Here is a 20,353-nt window from a genome sequence, read left to right as displayed (position 1 = left end):
TACAAATTCCGATTCTTTACGTCTCAGTCGTTCGCGGCAAGCGGGTAAATGACCGCGGACCCTCAGGGGACTCTTCCGCGGTCAAACGAATCGCTGGAGTCGATTCACCGCCGCCCCCCCCCCCACCTCCCGTGCGTGGAGCAGCGGCCAACAGCGAACAACGCGGATCGAAGTCGCCGTGTAACGGAGAGACGGCGCCGCACGTGTTGGACTGAGCAAGAGTGTGTGGTGGGGGGAGAGAAGCAGAAAGGTGACCTGCAGTGTAAGTGCACGAGGTGAGTGAGCGAGTGTAGTGGATGGGGTGAGCCAGTGTGCGTGGGTGGGTGAGTGGTTGGGTGAGCCATTGTGTGGGTGAGTAGCTGGGTGAGCCAGTGTGTGGGTGAGTGGCTGGGTGAGCCAGTGTGTGGGTGAGTGGTAGGGTGAGCCAGTGTGTGGGTGAGTGGTAGGGTGAGCCAGTGTGTGGGTGAGTGGTAGGGTGAGCCAATGTGTGTGTGGGTGAGTGGTAGGGTGAGCCAGTGTGTGGGTGAGTGGTAGGGTGAGCCAGTGTGTGGGTGAGTGGTAGGGTGAGCCAGTGTGTGGGTGAGTGGTAGGGTGAGCCAGTGTGTGGGTGAGTGGTAGGGTGAGCCAGTGTGTGGGTGAGTGGTAGGGTGAGCCAGTGTGTGGGTGAGTGGTAGGGTGAGCCAATGTGTGTGTGGGTGAGTGGTAGGGTGAGCCAGTGTGTGGGTGAGTGGTAGGGTGAGCCAGTGTGTGGGTGAGTGGTAGGGTGAGCCAGTGTGTGGGTGAGTGGTAGGGTGAGCCAGTGTGTGGGTGAGTGGTAGGGTGAGCCAGTGTGTGGGTGAGTGGTAGGGTGAGCCATTGTGTGGGTGAGTGGCTGGGTGAGCCAGTGTGTGGGTGAGTGGCTGGGTGAGCCAGTGTGTGGGTGAGTGGTAGGGTGAGCCAATGTGTGGGTGAGTGGTAGGGTGAGCCAATGTGTGTGTGGGTGAGTGGTAGGGTGAGCCAGTGTGTGGGTGAGTGGTAGGGTGAGCCAGTGTGTGGGTGAGTGGTAGGGTGAGCCAATGTGTGTGTGGGTGAGTGGTAGGGTGAGCCAGTGTGTGTGGGTGAGTGGTAGGGTGAGCCAGTGTGTGGGTGAGTGGTAGGGTGAGCCAGTGTGTGGGTGAGTGGTTGGGTGAGCCAGTGTGTGGGTGAGTGGTAGGGTGAGCCAGTGTGTGGGTGAGTGGTAGGGTGAGCCAGTGTGTGGGTGAGTGGTAGGGTGAGCCAGTGTGTGGGTGAGTGGTAGGGTGAGCCAGTGTGTGTGGGTGAGTGGTTGGTTGAGCCAGTGTGTGGGTGAGTGGTTTGGTGAGCCAGTATGTGGGTGAGTGGTAGGGTGAGGCAGTGTGTGGGTGAGTGGTAGGGTGAGGCAGTGTGTGGGTGAGTGGTATGGTGAGCCAGTGTGTGGGTGAGTGGTAGGGTGAGCCAATGTGTGGGTGAGTGGTTTGGTGAGCCAGTGGGTGGGTCGGTGAGTGGGTGTGGTGTTGTGACCTTCAGTGTGGTGCTTGAATAATTTGGTGAGTGAGCCGAGGCTGCGGTGGCCGGCCATGCGGGATACACGACCCAGCCACAGCATGCTGCCTAAGCAGCTTCCGTTTGACCGGATCTAGGGGGGCTAAACGGGCTAGAGAAGAGATGGAGTGATGTGGTACAGGAGGATATGGAGCTGAGTGGACTTGTCGATGACTGGTACCAGCGGTGTCAAGATCGGCCTTTGGAGGTGGAGGCTCGTGAAGGACGCTGCTACTGGGCAAGTTGGAGGCAGTCGCCCTCCAACAACAACGGAGGGCGGAGGAGCGACGCTCACAACAACGAGCGGAGCGCGTGGCAGCTAAAAAGCAGAAAGTTGGCACAGTAGGGGGCACGGGTGGTGCATCTGCCATTCATCAGTCAATCAACCCATGGCACCTGGCTCTGTTTCGTGACCTCCTTCCTCAAAGTGCACCTAGCTTGGCACAAGCGCCGTTGTGGCGTTCACCGAGTGTGTTGTGACCTGCAGTGGTGAGTGGGAGAAGTGCGCGGGAGAGTGTGTTGTGGACTTGCGAGTCCGTCTGGTGAACGCGAGTCCTCCAACCTCTTTGGCCACACTAAATCAGGGCAGTCGACCGAAACGTTGGCGGCTAGGCGAAACGTCGTATGCTAGTATTTTATTATTGTATCTTTATACGTGACTTTACCGAAAGAACCAAAGAGTAATTCCTGCAGTCACGAAAGCTCCAAATTAAGATCGCTATTTTGATGTTTACATCCGAGAGAATCGATTCCAAAATCGCGCAACCACCGATTCGGAGACTCGGGAGAATCGATACGCGGAAACGCGAGAAGGTCAAGAATCGCCGGTGTGAATGGACGCGGACCCTGAGCGTGAGACTCAAGAGTGAGAGACTCAGGGATGTTGTGAGTGGGATGTTGTGAGTGAGATGTGAGTGAGATGCGAGTGGGATGTTTAGTTCAGGGTTTGGTTCTCGAACGCGTTGGTGAGATGAGCCGAGCACGAGTCCATGCCACCAATTCGCCTCCTCTCGCCGTTTTGCCTTTCAGAGAATGTGCGATGGAGCAATCCCTGGCACTCGCATCAGGTTTGGTGAACACCTCGCAGTATTTACACATTTGAGTTGATCGTTGTGTTTATTTTTACTGTTATCCCATTTTACCCAGGAAAGCCTCTCAGTCAGTGTTTTTCATGAGGGTCCTGCCAGGTTTTCGCGGTAGTAGGTGATGTTGCTGCTGCTGTGTAATCTTAATTAAGTAATTTGCAGCGTAATTTATTCAGCATTGGGATTTCTTTTGCCAGTACCAGTTAGTCTTTGTTTTGCTTTTGGAGGACACCCATGCAGAACAGGGGTAAAACATACAGACTCTAATTAGGTAGCAACCCTAATTGAAATATAAGTTCAAATGCCAGACTCAAGAACATCCTATGTGGGCAGAACAATGGCGTGTGACCTGTATTTGCAATTAACAGCTAGCGAAATTATTATCACTGCGTTGTTTGCCCAGGAATAAAGCCTGACTGAATCTCAAGAATCGTTTTAGGAGGGTCCTGCCAAGTGCTGCTGCTGTGTAATCCCGATTGAGTAATTTGCAGTGCAATTTTAAGTATTGGGTTATTTGGTTAATTATAGTTACATAGTGTGGTTTTTTTTGCTATGGTAGGGAACCAGAGAATCCGGAGGAAACCCACTCAGAACAGGGGGGAGAACATACATATTCCACGCATACAGGCTCCCAAGTCGGGAATCGAACCCAGGGACTTCTTCCTGCAATGCGTGACGCGCCACCCAGAGCCGTCGCTAGGGTACAGTGAATCAGGGTGACTTCCCCGGGCCCCGCGCTTTGGGGGCCCCCGCGCTTTGACGTCACACTGCGAGATGTAATACTTCCCGTTTAGTTTGAAGGCATCCGGGGGGCCCACACAGTGGGGTTTGCCACGGGCCCCGCACCCCACACCCCCCTATAGACGGCCCTGGTTACCTCCCATCTCTTCCAAAATGCCTAAACGGCCCGGAAAAGCAGAGCAATACCCTCCAGAGCGGTCTCTCATGGAGTCCCTGGCGCCAGCAGTGACCATTAGCAAGCCGTTCCGTATCCGATCTATCAATGTGGGCGGCAGGGCGGCGGCGGTGGCGGAGTAGTAATGCTTGTGCCTCACAGCAAAAAGGTTTGAGTCCTGACTCGGGCACCTCGTGGAGATTGCATGTGTCCTTGTGTTGCATAGCTTTTCTCCGGGTCCGCCACTTTCCTCCCATATCTACTACCCTGCCACCCTTTGCGTTCCTCCTACCCCTTCCCGTCAGAGCATGCCACTCGGTGAGCCACATGTGTAGAAGCATCAGAATCATGTGACCCGATATTCATTCAGAGGGAATGAGAACCCTGGCGGTGATGCGGCTCAAGTGGCCCGCTTGTTGCAGGGAAGAAGTTCATGGATCTAACCCAGCAGACCGCCCAGACTATCACTGCGGTGTGTGTGTGGTGTTAACCGTAAACTACTACGCACTGTTAACCGTAAACTACTACGCGCTGTCTCCTTCTCAGTGAACGTTGCCATTCAAATCAAGTAAGGCCATCGTGTGCCAGCGTCATGGTCAAAACTTGCCAAATTTGCTAATTCCTGTTCGTGGGATGTTGATTAACTGTGAATAACCCAAATAATAATAGATATCCATTGTAATTTATATGACAACATTAAACCCCCCTCTGGGCTTCGCATTTGATCGGCTCACAGTGAAGTTATCACATTTATCTCTATTTTTAAGACCGAAACAGGAGGATTTATCCACAATTCTGGCTATCATCTGATGAGCATTGTTGTAATTACCGGCGAAACGTCATACTCGAATTGTAAATATTGTAGGTTTAATCTCTCCAACACACCAGTGTGCTGAACTAATAACTACTAGGCATGTTTTGTTTACGTGCCAAATTTTACTAATTGGCTGTCGGGTGGTGGCGGGTTTAATGACTCATTTATATTCACGCGATCTAACTGAAAAAAAAACCTCTTGGATAACACACGGTAGTAATCATCGCTTCCTTCTGTGAAACTACTACATACGTCGTGAAACGGAGCGCCTTTTGTTGTGATAGCCTCGTGCTCTAGGAATGGCGCCAGCCGTCGACTGTAGTAGGTTGTCAGAACCATGATTGTTGACGGTGATGAGTGGTCTTCACTTGCAGGCACGGAGCGGGAAGCGCGTGGGGCGGACTCATGTTTACCCGGAGCAGTGAGCGTCAAGCAGGAGTGCGAAGAGACGCCGAGCATTGGGACGTGGATGGGGAAAGGTGAGGAGGCGGGTGAGTCATGGCATTGTGGTGACAAAGGCATGGAAGTGGGCTCGCTCATTGTGGGGAGCGGTGGCGCAGTGGTAAGCGCTGCGTTCTGAACCTAACGACCCAAATTTGATTCCCCCTCACGGTCACCAACACCAGTGACGACTATCTGAACCAGTCCTGGGCCTCCCATAGGTTGACTCAGCCACAAATGAGTACCTGGTACGATGAGTAAACATCACCACTGGGGAGACAAAGGCGGCTGGGCATGGTGCTGACCACAAACCGCCTCGTGTACTATGCCGGCCTTCATGGGTGCTCGAAAACAGCACTTGCCAAAAAAGTCTGCTTAGGCTATATGGGGGATCTTTGTCTTTGGAGCCAGTTGAGCCTATCATAGGTCGATTCAGCCTTAAATTAGTATCTGGTTTGGTGTGGTGTGTACACATCCACATTTGGGGGACAAAGGCCTCAATAGGGGTGCCGCGGTGGCGAGATGTTAACTATCTACAGGTCATGAGTTTGATCTGACCATGACGTCTGTATATTTGAAAATTGCATGTTCTCCCCGTGGTTGCATATTTAGAAACATGCGTTTTAGGGTAGGTAGTTGGCTGCTATATATTTTCATTTAATGATAAGCCACTTCCTTGAGCTATCATTTGTGGCCAGGTCGCTTCTGAACAAGAGCTATATAACTGAGTGGGTTTTACCTGGTAAAATAAAACCTAGTTTTAATAGTTTAGGTGCTCTTTCACAGCACTTTCCCTAATGGTCTGTTGAAGGCTATACGGTGGATCTTTGTCTTTGTGGTGTCAGGTAAGGCAGGGGACCTCTAGAACATCCTTGTGTTTTGTGTGAAGCCTTGAATTTTTCATTTTTAGTTGCAGAATATATGGTGTCTATATCAGAAAAAAGTTGGTTCTTACATTCAAATTAATGATGAATAATATCGAGTCATGTTTGATCTAGAGTCGCGTTTGACACACAGTTGAGAATTTAAGATGCGATTGACAGATAGCCAAATAGGCGAATAGCAAATTCATGAATAACGAGGGAATACAAATTTTAGCACGGTTGGCTACGTATAGTGCGAAAGAAGTTCAACATATAATGCCAGTAACATTGTGTGTTTTTGTTTCAGTTATGGGAGTAAACCGGAGGTCCCGGAGGAAACCCATGCAGAACAGGGGGAGGACTTACAGACTTCTCACAGAACGGCGCCCAAGTCGGGAATCGAACTCGGGGGATTCTTGCTGTGAGACACAACAAGCGTTGCCCCACCACCCTGCCGCTCCATGTGTTGGTGAGTTTCAAGTCAAGACACGCGATTTGATGCACAGTAATTCCTCGTTTAATGCAGTAATAGATGTGTTCCATGAAAAGTGCCGCGTTAAGCGAAAACAGTTTCCCCATAAAAAATGTGACGATAAAGTTTGACAAGATATGATGTACTACACGCATGCGGTGAGATGGTGCGAAAAATACTGGGGTATACTCTTTGGGTCTTTCGGTAAAGTCACATAGATAGAAAAATAAATAAAAATCACGACGTTTCGATCGCAACACGAGCAATCGTCTTCAGGTGAAAAAATACAGCAGGCGGACTGCTGAGGCAGGAAGAAATATATATAACTGGGGTATGTCGATGCGTTAATGTATAATTTCACATACTGTATCACGGTACCGCTCAGCCGCACTGCTCAAGAAAGTTCATCGTAAACCGCTCAGAAACCGCGGAATAACAGCGCGCGTTGTGCATTATAACAGGTCGCCTTCCGCTTTATAACGGGGTGCGCGTTCCACGTTATAACTGGCGCGTTCCACGTTATGACTGGGAATCTTCCACGTTCTAATGGAGTGCGTGTTCCGCGTTTTAATGGTGCGTGTTCTGCGTTGTGTGAAAAGTGTTCCCTGATGGAAGAACCGCGTTATAGCGACAATGCATTGTGTAAACCCCGTGCGCTAAGAGAGGACTTGGCGTAATCGCGTGAGCACTCCAGCTCTCTCCGTGTCTCTCAGGGACGCTTTCCTAGGTAACGAGCATCAATCACAATAAAGAATATTAACGAGATATGCACAGCATCGGCTAAATCCAGCTCCGCAAGCAAATTTGATTTGTAACTTTGAACATGACCCGTGTATCAATAGTTACATTTTGAGGGACTGTGTGTTGTCTTGATGTGGTCTAGGACTGTTGTTGTTGTTTTGCTGCCTTGCCCAAGTTTACATTTTGTGTTGATGAATCGGAAGGAATGCATGTGCTTGTGCAATTTGTAAAAATATAGACAGTCCTCGCGATACGAACATCCAGTCTTACAAACATTGGCACTTACAAACGAACCGCCATACGATGTTATGATTTTTAACCATCCGACTTGCGAATGTTCGGTTATACTTTGAACTGATCCGTAAAAAACTATTTTGTTCGGTGGAGTGATCCTCCAGGACTCAAGGTAAGTGAAAATAAAACAGATATATAATTTTTTATGTTACTGCATTTTATTTTATTTACAATATTTAAAAACCCTTGAATATCGGTGGAGTTACGTTCTTGTAAAGTGCCGCAAACGCCCAAACCGCTTTATTCAATACTTAAGCCTTACCTAAATAATAGGGTTAGGTACACGGCAACCAAAAATAGACATCACAATTGATATAAGTACTGTAATGCAAATGAAATAAAAACTATATAATTGTAATAAACATGTAATAGTATAAATACTAAATATATGCTGTACTTACCGATGATGATCCAACATGGGTGTGTGTGTTTGTCCGTGAGTGGGGAACGGTAGCGAAGCAGTTAGCGCGAACCCGGCGATCCGAGTTTGATTCCAGCTTAAGCCCAACACCAGTGATGATTATCTGAATCGGGGAGGTCCAGGACCCATTATTATCTGAATCGGTCCTGGACTTCCGCTAGGTCGACTCGGCTTCAAATGGTTACCTGGTGCAATGTGTAAACATCGTCAATGAGGAGACAAAGGCGGCCGGGCGTGGTGCTGGCTACCCACCCGCTTGTGCCATGCCGGCCTTCATAGGTGCTCACTAACAGCACTTGTCCCAACAGTTTGTTAATAGGCTATACAGGGGCTGTTTGCCTCTGTCCGCGAGAGCTTGCACGGCAAAGGTTGAGGTGTCACTGAGTGCCTCGCGTCCCTCGCCTGCCCTACACCACAGTATCAGTCACACAACACCATCACTCGAGAAGCGTCTCGAGTAATACTTCTGTGTACAGTATATCCACGAAAGGCTAAAACGAACCACCGAAATAGCTAAATTTGGTTTCCATAGAGGTTGCCCGCGATAGGTTGAAATTGTAAACGATAAGCCCACGATATTAAGTATTGTATATAAATGTACAAAATAAAATTTTATTTATGAGTTTTACAATGCTTCCCTTTCCTATTTAACCATCACACATTTTATAACACTGACATTGTATACAATTCAATATTTAGTTCAAAGATACAAAAACATCGACTTATGAATGGGTTCCAGGAACGTAACCCATCCATAAGTCGATGACTGCCTGTATAATGGATTTTTATTTATTTATAATAACTTCTTTACGTTTTCTCTACTTTGTGCTCATATCGATTTTCGTATTTGTTGTTGTAACTCACTTGACACCCCAGCTCCTACTGGACGGCTGGAATAGAGCTTCATATCTCGTTGGATTTTCTGAATAAAGATTCTGATCCTGATTCTTCCCCGCAGCAGAGACGGCGGACGGCACCGGACAACGGCAGAAGCCATTCCACTGCTTCCTGTGCCCCTACAACACCGACCACCGGAGCAACCTGCAGCGCCACCTGAAGACGCACACGGGCGAGCGGCCATACGTCTGCCGCGAGTGCGGCAAGGCCTTCACACAGTCGAGCAACCTGCGCAAGCACCGGCGCACGCACTCGGGAGAGAGGCCCTATGCGTGCATCGAGTGCGGGAAGGCCTTCGCGTACCGGCACACGCTGCGGGGCCACGCGCGCACCCACTCGGGCGAGCGGCCGCACGCCTGCAGCGAGTGCGGAAAGACATTCGCCGACGTCACGAACCTCAAGAGGCACGAGCGGACTCACACGACAGGGGCAGCGAGTGCTGAGGCGCCGCGCGGTCGCGACCGAGGGCTTCTCGAGCCACGCCGGCGGACGAAGCAACGAGAAGTCACGGCAGAGACCACCCGGACGGCGGAGGAGAAGCCGCACGCTTGCTTTTCCTGCGGCGAAGGGTTCTGCTGCCCAGCCGAGTTTACGCGACATGCCGAGCGTCGCCTGCCGGAGGGGCCCGGCGAGGAGGGCTGTGCCGCGGACGCCTCGGACAACGACGTTGACGGCTCGACGGGCGAGGTCGGGGCCTCGGCGGGCCCGTCTGTTGCTCCGCGGGGTGGGGCCAAGCCGCATGTTTGCTGTGAGTGCACCAAGTCGTTCGCCGACGCATCGGGCCTGCGCCGGCACGGGCGGACGCACGCAGGCCACAGGCTGCACGTTTGCGCAGCCTGCGGGAAGTCGTTCTCCCAGTCGGGCAACTTGCGGGCGCATGAGCGCGCGCACACTGGTGGCAGACCGCACGCGTGCCGGGAGTGCGGCCGTGCGTTCTCCTACATGCACGCGCTGCGGCGTCACGCGCGCTCAGCGCACGCCACCGAGCGACCGCACCGTTGCACCGAGTGTGGAAAGGCCTTCTCTGACTTCTCCTACCTTAAGACACACCGGCGCTACCATGCTGGCGAGAAGCCGCACCGCTGCACACTGTGCGGCAAGTCCTTCGTGCAGCTGGGCGATCTGCGCAGGCATGAGAAGATCCATGCGAGGACGGAGACGTGCAAGTGACAGGGGCGCTGTAAGATGATACAATCAGATACCCCACGAAATAACCCATCAGCCCATACATGGAAGAAAGTAGGTGTGGTGTTGCCCATAAGGGTGTCTTTTAATATATGGGAGAAAGTAGGCGTGGCGTTGCCTGTTGGGATATGTATCTGCCCATATATGGGAGAAAGTAGATGTGGCATTGCCTGTTGGGACATATCTGTCCATCATGGGAGAAAGTAGGTGTGGCGTTGCTTGTAGGGGTGTCTCACATATTTGGGAGACGGTCGGCATGGTATTGCCCGTAGGGTCGTGTTTCCCCCCATATATGGGAGAAAGTAGTCATGGCGTTGCCTGTTGGGACCTGTCTCTGTCCATATATGGGAGAAAGTAGGCGTGGTGTTCCCCGTAAGGGCATGTCTATTACCACATATGGGAGAAAGTAGGAGTGACGTTGCCCGTAGGGACGTGTCTTTTCCCATATATGGACTTGTGGTATCTGAATCAAGGTGTTTTTTGTATTCTGTTTACAGTAGATCCAAGAGCCATGTGAGAGTATCAATTCATCCAGGGTTAATCACTGTCGATTAATTGGCATGTGATTTATGGATCGAGTATTCCCATGAGTTAGTATGTGAAAGGCCCCCTTTTTTTGATTGGTTAATATCTGCACGATGAGTGATTGGTTCGCAGTCAGTTTTTATTGGATTGTGGCAGAGGCTGGGTGTCCATGCGTGGGATGAGAGCGAGCACGTTATGAGTGTGCGCATGGATTTTTGCAAAGTGTGTCTGATTGAGTTTATTCCTTTTGTAACAAAGTAAAGGTTTTAAATGTAGCTTTGTTGTGGAATCGTATCTCGTGACACTTTATTATTTTAATATTAGAATCCGAATATGTATCCTGGAAAATGAATCAGATGAGCTATGAAGCTCTTTTTCAAAGATACCCAGTAGGGGCTGGCAGGTCAGCGAGTTACAACATTAATTAATTCATCATGCATAGTCAGCGAAGGACCGTTGCGCCAAACATGTGACCTCTTGTGACAGTATTCACATAAACTGCTTTGGCTGCCATAAACCAGTGTCTCGATTAATTTGTTTAATCCATGGATCACGGGAAGCGACCACGGGGGTGGTGCCATTCCTTTGAGAGTCGCAGTCCATCCAGATGGGCAACGTGTTCAAAAAGTGACAGCCGTGTCACTATATGCATGTGGAAGGACTGCAGCCAATCCAAATCAGCTTGAATTTCCAGGCCTCCGCACGATACAACAAAACTGATAAAACAGCACTGCCCAGATTTAAACATTTCTGGGACCAAATGCGGTTCAGACCATTATTCCTGAGGCCAAACCTATCCGGCACATGACATCAGGTCTACATTATCCATCAGTTGTCTGTACAGATCCCAGGTAGAGAAATGCATCCACTGCTTCGACAGCGTTGCCTTTGATTATGCAGAGTGCTGGAGGGCTGCAGCCTAAGTTCTGGACTTTTGTTTTCTTCCACAAAACAGTGACATTTTTCATGGATGGTTGTGGAAATGGTGGAGGACTGGTGTAAATGTTTAGGGTTCTGCACAAACAAGGCTGCATTATTAGCATAGTCGAGGTCAATTAAGTGGTGTCGGCCAATCCTGACTCCAAGGTCATGGGTCATCTTTTCAACGATCCAGTCGATCGCCTGACAGAAGAACGCCGGTGCAAGAATGCATCCTTGACATACTCCAGATGTGGTCTCGAATTATAGTGAAAGTCCAGACCCGACACGAACATTTGCACATGTGCCTGCATGCAGATCCTTCACAAGGTCCAGGAGGATGCCAGGGACCCCAATTCCAATCAAGGCAGACCAGAGAGCCAATCAATACACTGAGTCAAAAGCTGCCTTCATATCAATGTAAGTGACATGCCGTGGGTGGTCGAACTCACGGTGCAGTTTTGGGAATAGGAGGAATCCACACAGCGTTCATCTTAGATTGACCAAGCTGTGAATACTGATTTCTGTGGGCGACGGTGTTTTGTTAGGAGTGTGGTTGCAGCTTTCCCAGAAGTACATGTGAAAAAACCCTTCCCGGTACTGAAAGTACGGATATAGGTCTATAATTGATGCATGTTGTACGGGATGCTTTCCCTTTGAACAGAGAAACAATTATACTGTCTCTCCCTTGCTGGACATCCAGACCTTGATTAAGAACCCTCTGCTGATAGGATGCAAATCACCTTTCAATAGTTATGGAGGAACAGTTGTGGAGAAATAAAATAACATCTAAATGTTTGGAGTGCAAAATAGAGTAAAGGTAAGCAAGTCACTCCAAATAAATACATTTAAAGTAAATAAGTACAAATACATAACTACCCAGGAAAGCCTTGCTGAGGAGGGTCGTGCCTGGTTTTCACAGTAGGGGGCGATGCTGCTGCTGTAGGTAATCCCAGTCTATTACGTGCAGCTGCAATTATAGGCCGCTGTACGTGAGCTGTATCGTTCAGTTTCGTTCCGACAAACGGGGCACTACTTTTTCTTTTGCTCAATATGTTCAACGTTAATAAAAGGTATCCAAGCAAAAAGTTCTCCACACATTATCCTGCAGTTAATGAGAAAAGTGTAATTTATTGGCGCACTATATTGACTGCGTATTGAGACATAAAACTGTGGAGCTAGATTTTCAACCAATCAGCATCGAAAATGTAAGTAGGTCAGAGCCAAATTCAAGCCAATATCACTACGCACATGTAAACATGGAGGAGGACTTAAGCAGCGCAGCTTCATCTGATAGCGGCGATCAAGCTCGATTAACACCCGTAAAGTTTATTCTTCATGTCGGAAAAGATGGTGGGAAAGTTCCGCAGCCCTTTACTGAAGTCCGATGGAAAAAAATCAAGCAATGTGCGAAGGAATGGCTCAAAACGTCGGACACTACGGAGCTAGCTATTGCTAATAAACATGTTGCCCTCCTGGACAAACCGGTCTATGATGTCCCAACAAACTACGGGTTTCACCCGGCCTGCTATCGGCGTTTTATAGACAAAAAACGCTTGACTTGTGCACTAAAGCGTCAAGATAAGACTGAACGGTTGAAAAGACTTGTAACCCCGGTTGAAAGCTCTGAAACAGTTTCGCCAAAGAGGCTGCGTTCCAAGTACAGCTTGATGAAGGTTACCCCTACCACAACAACCACTTCTTCAAAGCCATCAACAAGCCAGCACGTTCTGCCTAAATTGTGCATAATTTGCAAAATGTTTGATCGGTTTATTACAATCAACAGAAAGCGCCAGCTTGACAAGTTGGTGCAGTCTGAGACAGAAAATGCAGGTATGTTTACTCACTTGAATTGAATGTTATGCAAGCTAATATATTGCCAACTGGGTTTATAATTTATTCTTCATATCTTTAATATAGGACTTCTTCGTGAGGCAGCTCAAATGAAATCAGATGAGAGCATTCTGACACACATTCGTGGGAAAGACTGCATTGCAATCGAGGTCCGATACCACAAATCCTGCTATCAAGATTACACAAGATTTCTCAGCAAAACTGAAAAAACAGGTAGGTACAAAAAAATGTTTGTTCACAAATCTGTGGGGTCACTCCAATTACATTTACATATTGCGTGTGAATGCAATGTAATTCCATAATCAAATTATTTCTCTATAGAAGGTAGGGCTTTAAATATACATGTCCTATCTAATGCTCTTGGTGACTTCACATTTTTCTATACATGCAAAAGGACCAAGACTATTTCAAATACAATTTCAGTGACATCTGATATTCAAATTTAATTAATTACTTGTTTATTTGGTCGTGACAATGCATGTTAATTAATCTCTTACCCCCTGCCTGAACCGAGTGCATTTTTCCATTTTGGCTTTACCCAAATCTAAAATCTTCTCAACTGGAGAGCAACAGTGTAATGCCTCACAAAACATAGAAACCAAGGCACTCTCAGCGTAATGCCTCATTTGAAAGCTATGACCTACTAAAGTGATTGTAACTTTGTTGTCACATTGTTGCCGCGTTTTTGTCACATTTTTGTTGCGTTTTCGTCACGTTTTTGTGTCACTTTTTTGTGGCCTTTTGTCATGTTTTTGTCGTTTTTTTGTTGCTTTTTCATTGCTTATTTTCATTGCTTTTTTGTCATGTTTTGCCTTGTTTTTGTCACTTTTTTGCTGCGTTTTCATCCTGTTTTTCGTCGTTATTTTGATGCTTTTTTTAAGCTTTTATGTTTTGGGTTGCCAAACTGGAGAAAATGTGCTCGGTTCAGGTGGGGGTTAAGAGGTTAACATACATCAGACTCATGCATGTAAACACGCCACACGGATTGTATTCATGGACTAATTTGCATCTGTTTACCCGCACTCACACTCTAAAACACACAAACTCATTCATCCTGACATATTGTACATGTTTTCATTTGCCTATCAGAGAATAGTTGCTTTGCAGGTGACTCATTATGACTTTCTGTTTTCCTATTTCAGAGCACGTTACTCAAATGTCCTGCAGTATCAGAGAGGCTACAGAGCATTCTGCAAAACAGTGATTGAGGATCGCCTTATCGAGAAGCCAGAAATTCTCCGGATGATGAGGCTTGTGCAGTTGTTTTGTAGGGCTATAAAAGAAGAAGAAGGATATGACGTTAGATCATACAGGTAATAATTATACAATTGTGAAGTTTGTGTTCCCACATAAATGTTGGCTATAAAAACCCAAGTTAGAACAGTGATTTGTTTTCTGTGAAATTATGAATTGTATTGTTTTCTTCTATGACAAATATCTCTTATACCTCGTATCTCGTGCTCCTGGTTAAATGTGAAATTGAAAAATATTTTATTCACCCACAATTAAGTCACTAAAAAGGTATCTATTTTACAGGTCCGATCTGCTGAAGCGTTTCCTACACCGATATTATCCACAACTACTCTTCCATAAACCTGTGAGACGGAATCTCAGCGAGATGGTGTTTTGTGAAGGACTGTCAGCTACAGACTTTATGGAGCCAATGTCGACATCAAGTACTGAGACTGAAAAAGATAGTGACAGTGCAGAAGATATCGGTGAACTCTCTCGTGACTGCACCTTACACAACACATGAGGTCTACAGTTCAGACAGAAAGCATACTTTGTTCTCTGCTGGCATCATAGTGCGACAAGCTATGCGAGGTACTTCTGGTATGACAATGCCAAGGCCACCACTGTCAACAGATCTGAATATTGATGCAGCAGATACCATGGTACCTGTGGAGCTGTACAATCTGATTGCCTGGTGTACTGGAGCATCAGGTGAACCTATGTTTGATAAGAAAGTACAGTTGCCTGAGGATACCAACAGGAGATTACTGTCCATCTGCCAAGACATAGTATACCTGGCATCAAGTGGTAAAAAGCCTACACCTAAATCCCTTGCATTAGGACTGACCGTTAGGCACTTAACCGGCTCTTCCCAATTGTTAGATATTCTGAGCAGACTTGGACACTGCATATCAACATCAAGTACCATTGGTTTTGAGAAAGCCTTAGCCGAATATCAGCTGGCTACCGGAACAGATATACCAAAGTGTATGTCAAAGCAACATCCAACCGTTTTGGTGTGGGATAACATTGACTTTGGGGAGGAGACCCTGTCTAGACGAGGTACTACCCACCACACCAATGGTATAATGATTCAGAGTAAAATGAAAAGCGAAGACCATAGGAGGACTGTGTTCATCAGAAAAGGTGTAAGGACACTGCAACCACAAAATAGTGTTCTGGACCTATACATTCATACCAAGAGACAGGGCCCTCAAGAGCTAAATGTTCCTCTGCTGGAGTATAATACTGTCCCATCTATGGTGCTGGCACAAAAAACTGATACAATCTATGTGCTGCTAAAATATAGCTGTCATGCAGTATCAGACACTTCTCTTCCAGGATGGACTGGGTTTAATTGTTATACTCAGACTAGCTCACTGCCAAAATCTGCTCTCTACTTATCTACCAGTTATAGAGGCTTCCCCTACAGAAATGACCACTGTAAACACCATACTCACTAGAAGTGTGGAAATTGCTGATCGACTAGAGTTGGAGAGTATTGTCACTGTGTATGACCAGGCTATATACGCTAAAGCGCAGCAAATAAGGTGGAAAGACCAAAATCTGATGCAGCGTATCATCCCAAGACTAGGTGAGTTCCACACAGCCATGTCCTTTATGGCAGTGATAGACAAACGTTTCAAAGAAGCAGGACTACAGGATATGCTGATTGAATCAAATGTGGTAGCTGTTGGTTCAATAAATGGAGTCATTAGTGGGCATCAATACAACCGTAGCATTCGTGCACACAAACTCCTATTTGAGGCAATGCATATCTTGCGGTTGAGGTCATTTCTTCAGTCCCTTCCTGAGCAAAAGCACACTCGTTACATATCAGCCATGGAAGATCTAGTACGAGAGTACAAGTCTGAGGCAGGATTTTTATCTATCTCAGTGTCTGACATATTATCAGATATGATGTCCTGCTATGATAGATATGTACATGAGATGAACTCTGTTAATCCCACCTTTGCACTTTGGAGCTCATACATTGAAATGGTTCAACTGTTACTGAGTTTCATTAGAGCAACCAGAGACTCTGACTGGAGCCTTCACTTAGCAACAGTGAGACGTATGCTGGCAAAATTATGCAAGGTACCTATCAGCATATTGGGTCGAGATGATCAATCTTCCAAAGACTCATCCACACTGCTATGAAGAAGTTACTGCAAAAGGAAACTGGACAGTACAGCGTAAGGATGCTAACAGGTTCTCATCCATAGCTTGTGACCAAGCAATAGAACAAACCTGCAACCGTGATTCAAAGACCAAAGGCGGCATAACTGGGATAACATTGAACAGAGGTGCCGTCCAGCGATGGATACTGTCTCATCCTGAACGTTCTGCAATCACAAGGTAGTGTGAAATGATGGCTGGAATGCAACATGAAGAGAGGGGTCATAAAGAGTTGGATGCAACAAGAATTGCAAAAGACAATGCTGCTGTTATATCTTTGGTTTCAGCGGTTGAGTCTATGATCAATCCCTTCCTGCCTCGTGAAGATCTTGTATGTATTAGTTCTGGTGTTGTTGCTACAAAGACTGTCAGAGATGACATACAAAGTGCTTGTGATAAAGGTGAAACAGCTCTGAAAATTTTCATCCAAGATCGAGTCCAGTCATCAAAAACAGACTTCTCTCCAATAAAGTCCTTGAAGCTCACTACGTTTTGGGATCAAATGAAGAAATCATCCAAGACAAAAGATGGAAATCAAGTCATTCTAAAAAATGACAGGAGACTCTTTGCACGACTGTTAGTGATAAGTCAATCCCGGTCTGTAAACTTGAAAGAGATTCTGACATATTCACTTAGCAATATCTCATCCCCGCTAGCAAGCACTGATGATTCATTAGCCAAAACAAATAAGGCTGCTCTTCTAGCTTGTTTAGAATCAAAGAACAATGACTGTCATGTGAACAAGACTGTTGGTGATAATGGTGCCCTACTGATAGATGGCATGGCATTGATCAGGAGTCTCAAGAATATACCAGACACATTCGGTGAGCTTGCTGATGATCTTCTTCAACTTATGATTAAGATGGGTAGAAAGTTCAGTTGTCCAAGGGTCGATTTTGTCATTGATCGCTACCCGGCAGTGAGCATCAAAAATGCTGAACGATCAAGACGTGCTGTTGCTGGACAACAATTACTGCAAATATACAGCATCAAGCAGAAGACTCCAAGTCAGTGGACCAAGTTTCTAGCCAGTGGTGAAAATAAAGAAGCCTTGACAGACTTTCTCTTTGAGACATGGAGAACTGTGCCTTTACAAGCAGCTGGAAAAGACATAGCTATCTTTGTGGCACACAGACATGTATGTCATCAACTCACTCTTAAAGATGGTATTATGTCTGTCAAAGAGGTAGAATCTTTGACTTGTGACCATGAAGAAGCTGACACGAGGCTCCTACTTCATGCAAAACATGCCTGGAGTGAACTTTATTATAAGATAATCATCCAGAGTCCTGACACTGATGTTGCTATCATTTCACTTGCAATAATGGCTAAGCTTCCCTCAGCAAAGATGTACTTTCTGACAGGAACAAAAGACAGGCAAAGAATGTTATATCTCCAGGCTATTGGTTATGCTTTGGGTCCTTCACTAACAGAGGCACTGATAGGACTACACACATTCACCGGCTGTGACTCAACTAGTTCCTTTTATGGGAAAGGAAAAGAGAAACCACTAAATATAGTGTCTGGAAATGCAGAGTACATCAGTGCATTTGTTGCTCTTGGGAGGCAATTTGAAATGGACAGCACCACATTTGTGACCATAGAACGTTTTGTGTGTGAGCTATATGGAGAAAAGGTATCAGATGTTAATTTGGCCAGATACAATAGGTTCTGTGTCCAGGCCTCTTCCGAACAGGCATTACCTCCAACAAAAGATGCACTTACAGAGCACTTCAAGCGTGCTAACTACCAAGCTGCAATTCACAGGAGAGCATTGGATCCTTTTATAAATGCTCCCAGTCCAGACGGCTTTGGATGGATTGTCAAGGATGGTGATCTCATCATATCATGGATGACTAAAGATCCAGCTCCTCAACAGATTTTGGGGTCACTCCACTGTGGGTGTAAGTCTGGTACTTGTACAGGTGGAAGGTGCTCATGCCACAAGGCTGGCCTGGCCTGCACTGACCTATGTAAATGTGTTAATTGTGACAATGTGAGATTAACTGAGGATATTGTTTCATGTGAATCTGATAGTGAGGACAGTGATTTTGATATTTAGTGATGTGTATATGATAATAAAATTAATATAGGATATATTTAATATAAATCAATCTAAATTTAATCTTGTTTACAATAATCATTCCTGTGAATATGTACATGTAGTGCAGTTACTGCTCGTGTATGCGAATTGACAATTCACCATTAAATGTGTTATTTTGAAAAGTGTTTTTTTTATATATTATGTTTTGGCTTAATTCTATTTGTTATTCAGATTTTTATCTCAAATATTACCTTTGAATTGGAACAGCATAATGAGAAGTAATTGGGATGTTAATGCTACAGTAGAAGTTTTCTTGATAATCTTATCATGTTTACTGTGCATAGATAGCAACGTCAGGTATATCACACATTTCAAACTGGTTTATTTTGTACTTCAAGTGGTAATTCTGCATGTTTGGGTTTATATGATAAACAGGTTTGAAAGTGCAAAATTCCCTATGGTTTCCCTTTTTTTCAAAATGGGCACCTTTAGCATCATTTTTCTCAAAAACTGCAAGGTTGTGTGCGGAGAACTTTTTCCTAAGGAATCTCTATATATTTCTGATGTTAAATATATAAAAGTAGGTAGTGCCCCACTTGGTGGAACGAAACCCTATTTCTAGGCCTCTTTTAGGCTACTGACAGCGGCCTATTAATTGAAAAAAATCTAATTTGGACCACGATGACCTGCCCTCCGAATGATACCACGAGATCTTCAGAGTCTTCAGCGAAGCAGAGCTCTGTTCGTGTTTAGTGGTGAGCACGTCCGCAGTGATAACCAGGCCCGCCTGCCAAATTCGAACTGCGCATCTCTGGAACGATTGGAGAACACGTCAACACTCCTTGCTCCGCCGCACCCCAGGCACGTCTGATAAACTCCTGCAATAAAAAATGCCAGGTGGCTCAGCAGTGGAGTGGGCTGCTCTCAATCAATCGGAAGATTATTAGGTCATATCCCGATTTTATGATTGAATCATCCCTCTGGGGTAATACAATTGTTAAGGTTTTGTGGGGAAGCCCTATGAATAGATCATAGCACCGTGGAATTTCCACCACTGGCTCTGTAGGGTTGTCAATAGGAGATAAGCCTACAATAAACCACAGATGTTGGTGCTTGTATTATGAAATCCAAACCAACATAATATTCAGTCCTTTCACCTCTGATGAGCATGGGTGGCTGTGTAAGGTGCGAAATAAGTTCTACATCTGAAGGGCGTTTTCTTCCTAAGTAACGGCAGTTTCATGTGGTAATTTTGCTCAAGTTTCACTTGATACAAACGTGTACAGAGTTCATAATGTACTGGTTATAACGATGAAAAATAATAGACTTTACTCTTTCCGGCAATAATAAGTGTTAAGATGGTCAAACACCAAATATAAGGTTGCGCTGTTTACACACAAAGTCCTTGCCACAAATGAACCACAATACCTTGCTGATCTCGTCAAGAAGCATAAACCATCACGCGAACTCTAAATCATCCTCGCAGAAGCTTTTAGCTGGACATCAAACAAAGACGATTACTGCATCGCACGCTTTCAGATGCGCTTCTACGGCCGTCTGGAACACTTCCGATATTAAGAAGCCACTGGAGCAATGCACTTTTAAATCTAGATTAAAAACGAATTTCTTTAGGACTGTTTTTTTGTTTAGTTTGTTCTTCCCCACCACTCCGATTAGCACTGTTGGCTAAGTACAGTGCGAAAAAAGTTATACATACATACAAATTGATACCTGTTACAATGCATCAAATCTGCGTAAACCACAAATGCTTCTGGTAAAACATGCAAACAAACTTGCTTAGGTAATTTACGCATTTATCTTTGAAACAGATTGGCCTACATCAGAGACAGCCTCCTTTATGCATATATTATGAAATAATGTTTGTTTGCATGTTTTAGCACAAGCATGTGTGGTTAATGCAGACTTCATGCCTTGCAATTGGTGTCTATTTGGT

At 46.1% G+C, this 20,353-nt stretch overlaps 1 protein-coding gene across 8 annotated transcripts; it reads left to right on the top strand.

Annotated features, from left to right (window-relative positions):
* The first annotated feature begins 126 nt into the window (after positions 1 to 126).
* LOC133345806 (zinc finger protein 135-like) lies at positions 127 to 20,023 on the top strand. 8 transcript variants are annotated; one of them, XM_061556803.1, is made up of 7 exons: positions 127 to 262; positions 2,569 to 2,606; positions 4,708 to 4,824; positions 5,945 to 6,106; positions 8,524 to 13,157; positions 14,087 to 14,257; positions 14,481 to 20,023. In XM_061556803.1, exons 2-5 carry the CDS (start codon positions 2,579 to 2,581, stop codon positions 9,630 to 9,632), a joined length of 1,416 nt encoding a protein of 471 aa, XP_061412787.1. In that variant the 5' UTR covers positions 127 to 262; positions 2,569 to 2,578; the 3' UTR covers positions 9,633 to 13,157; positions 14,087 to 14,257; positions 14,481 to 20,023. The 8 variants fall into 8 exon arrangements, with proteins under 8 accessions (XP_061412787.1, XP_061412786.1, XP_061412785.1 ...); XM_061556802.1 differs by lacking the exon at positions 127 to 262 and adding an exon at positions 1,436 to 2,404; XM_061556801.1 differs by lacking the exons at positions 127 to 262; positions 2,569 to 2,606 and adding an exon at positions 1,436 to 2,404 and having other exon boundaries at positions 4,708 to 4,812.
* Positions 20,024 to 20,353: the final 330 nt, after the last annotated feature.

Source organism: Lethenteron reissneri, chromosome 23, assembly GCF_015708825.2.
Source record: "Lethenteron reissneri isolate LAM-NWPU_2019-01 chromosome 23, ASM1570882v1, whole genome shotgun sequence".
In the NCBI taxonomy this organism is placed as follows: Eukaryota; Metazoa; Chordata; class Hyperoartia; order Petromyzontiformes; family Petromyzontidae; genus Lethenteron; species Lethenteron reissneri.
Note: the sequence above shows the minus strand (reverse complement) of the source record. Positions and strands in the feature narration are given on the sequence as shown.

What these genes read in the sequence shown, in the direction of transcription:
- LOC133345806 (XM_061556795.1), top strand. Translation starts at nt 16,546, where the DNA reads ATGATGGCTGGAATGCAACATGAAGAGAGGGGTCATAAAGAGTTGGAT.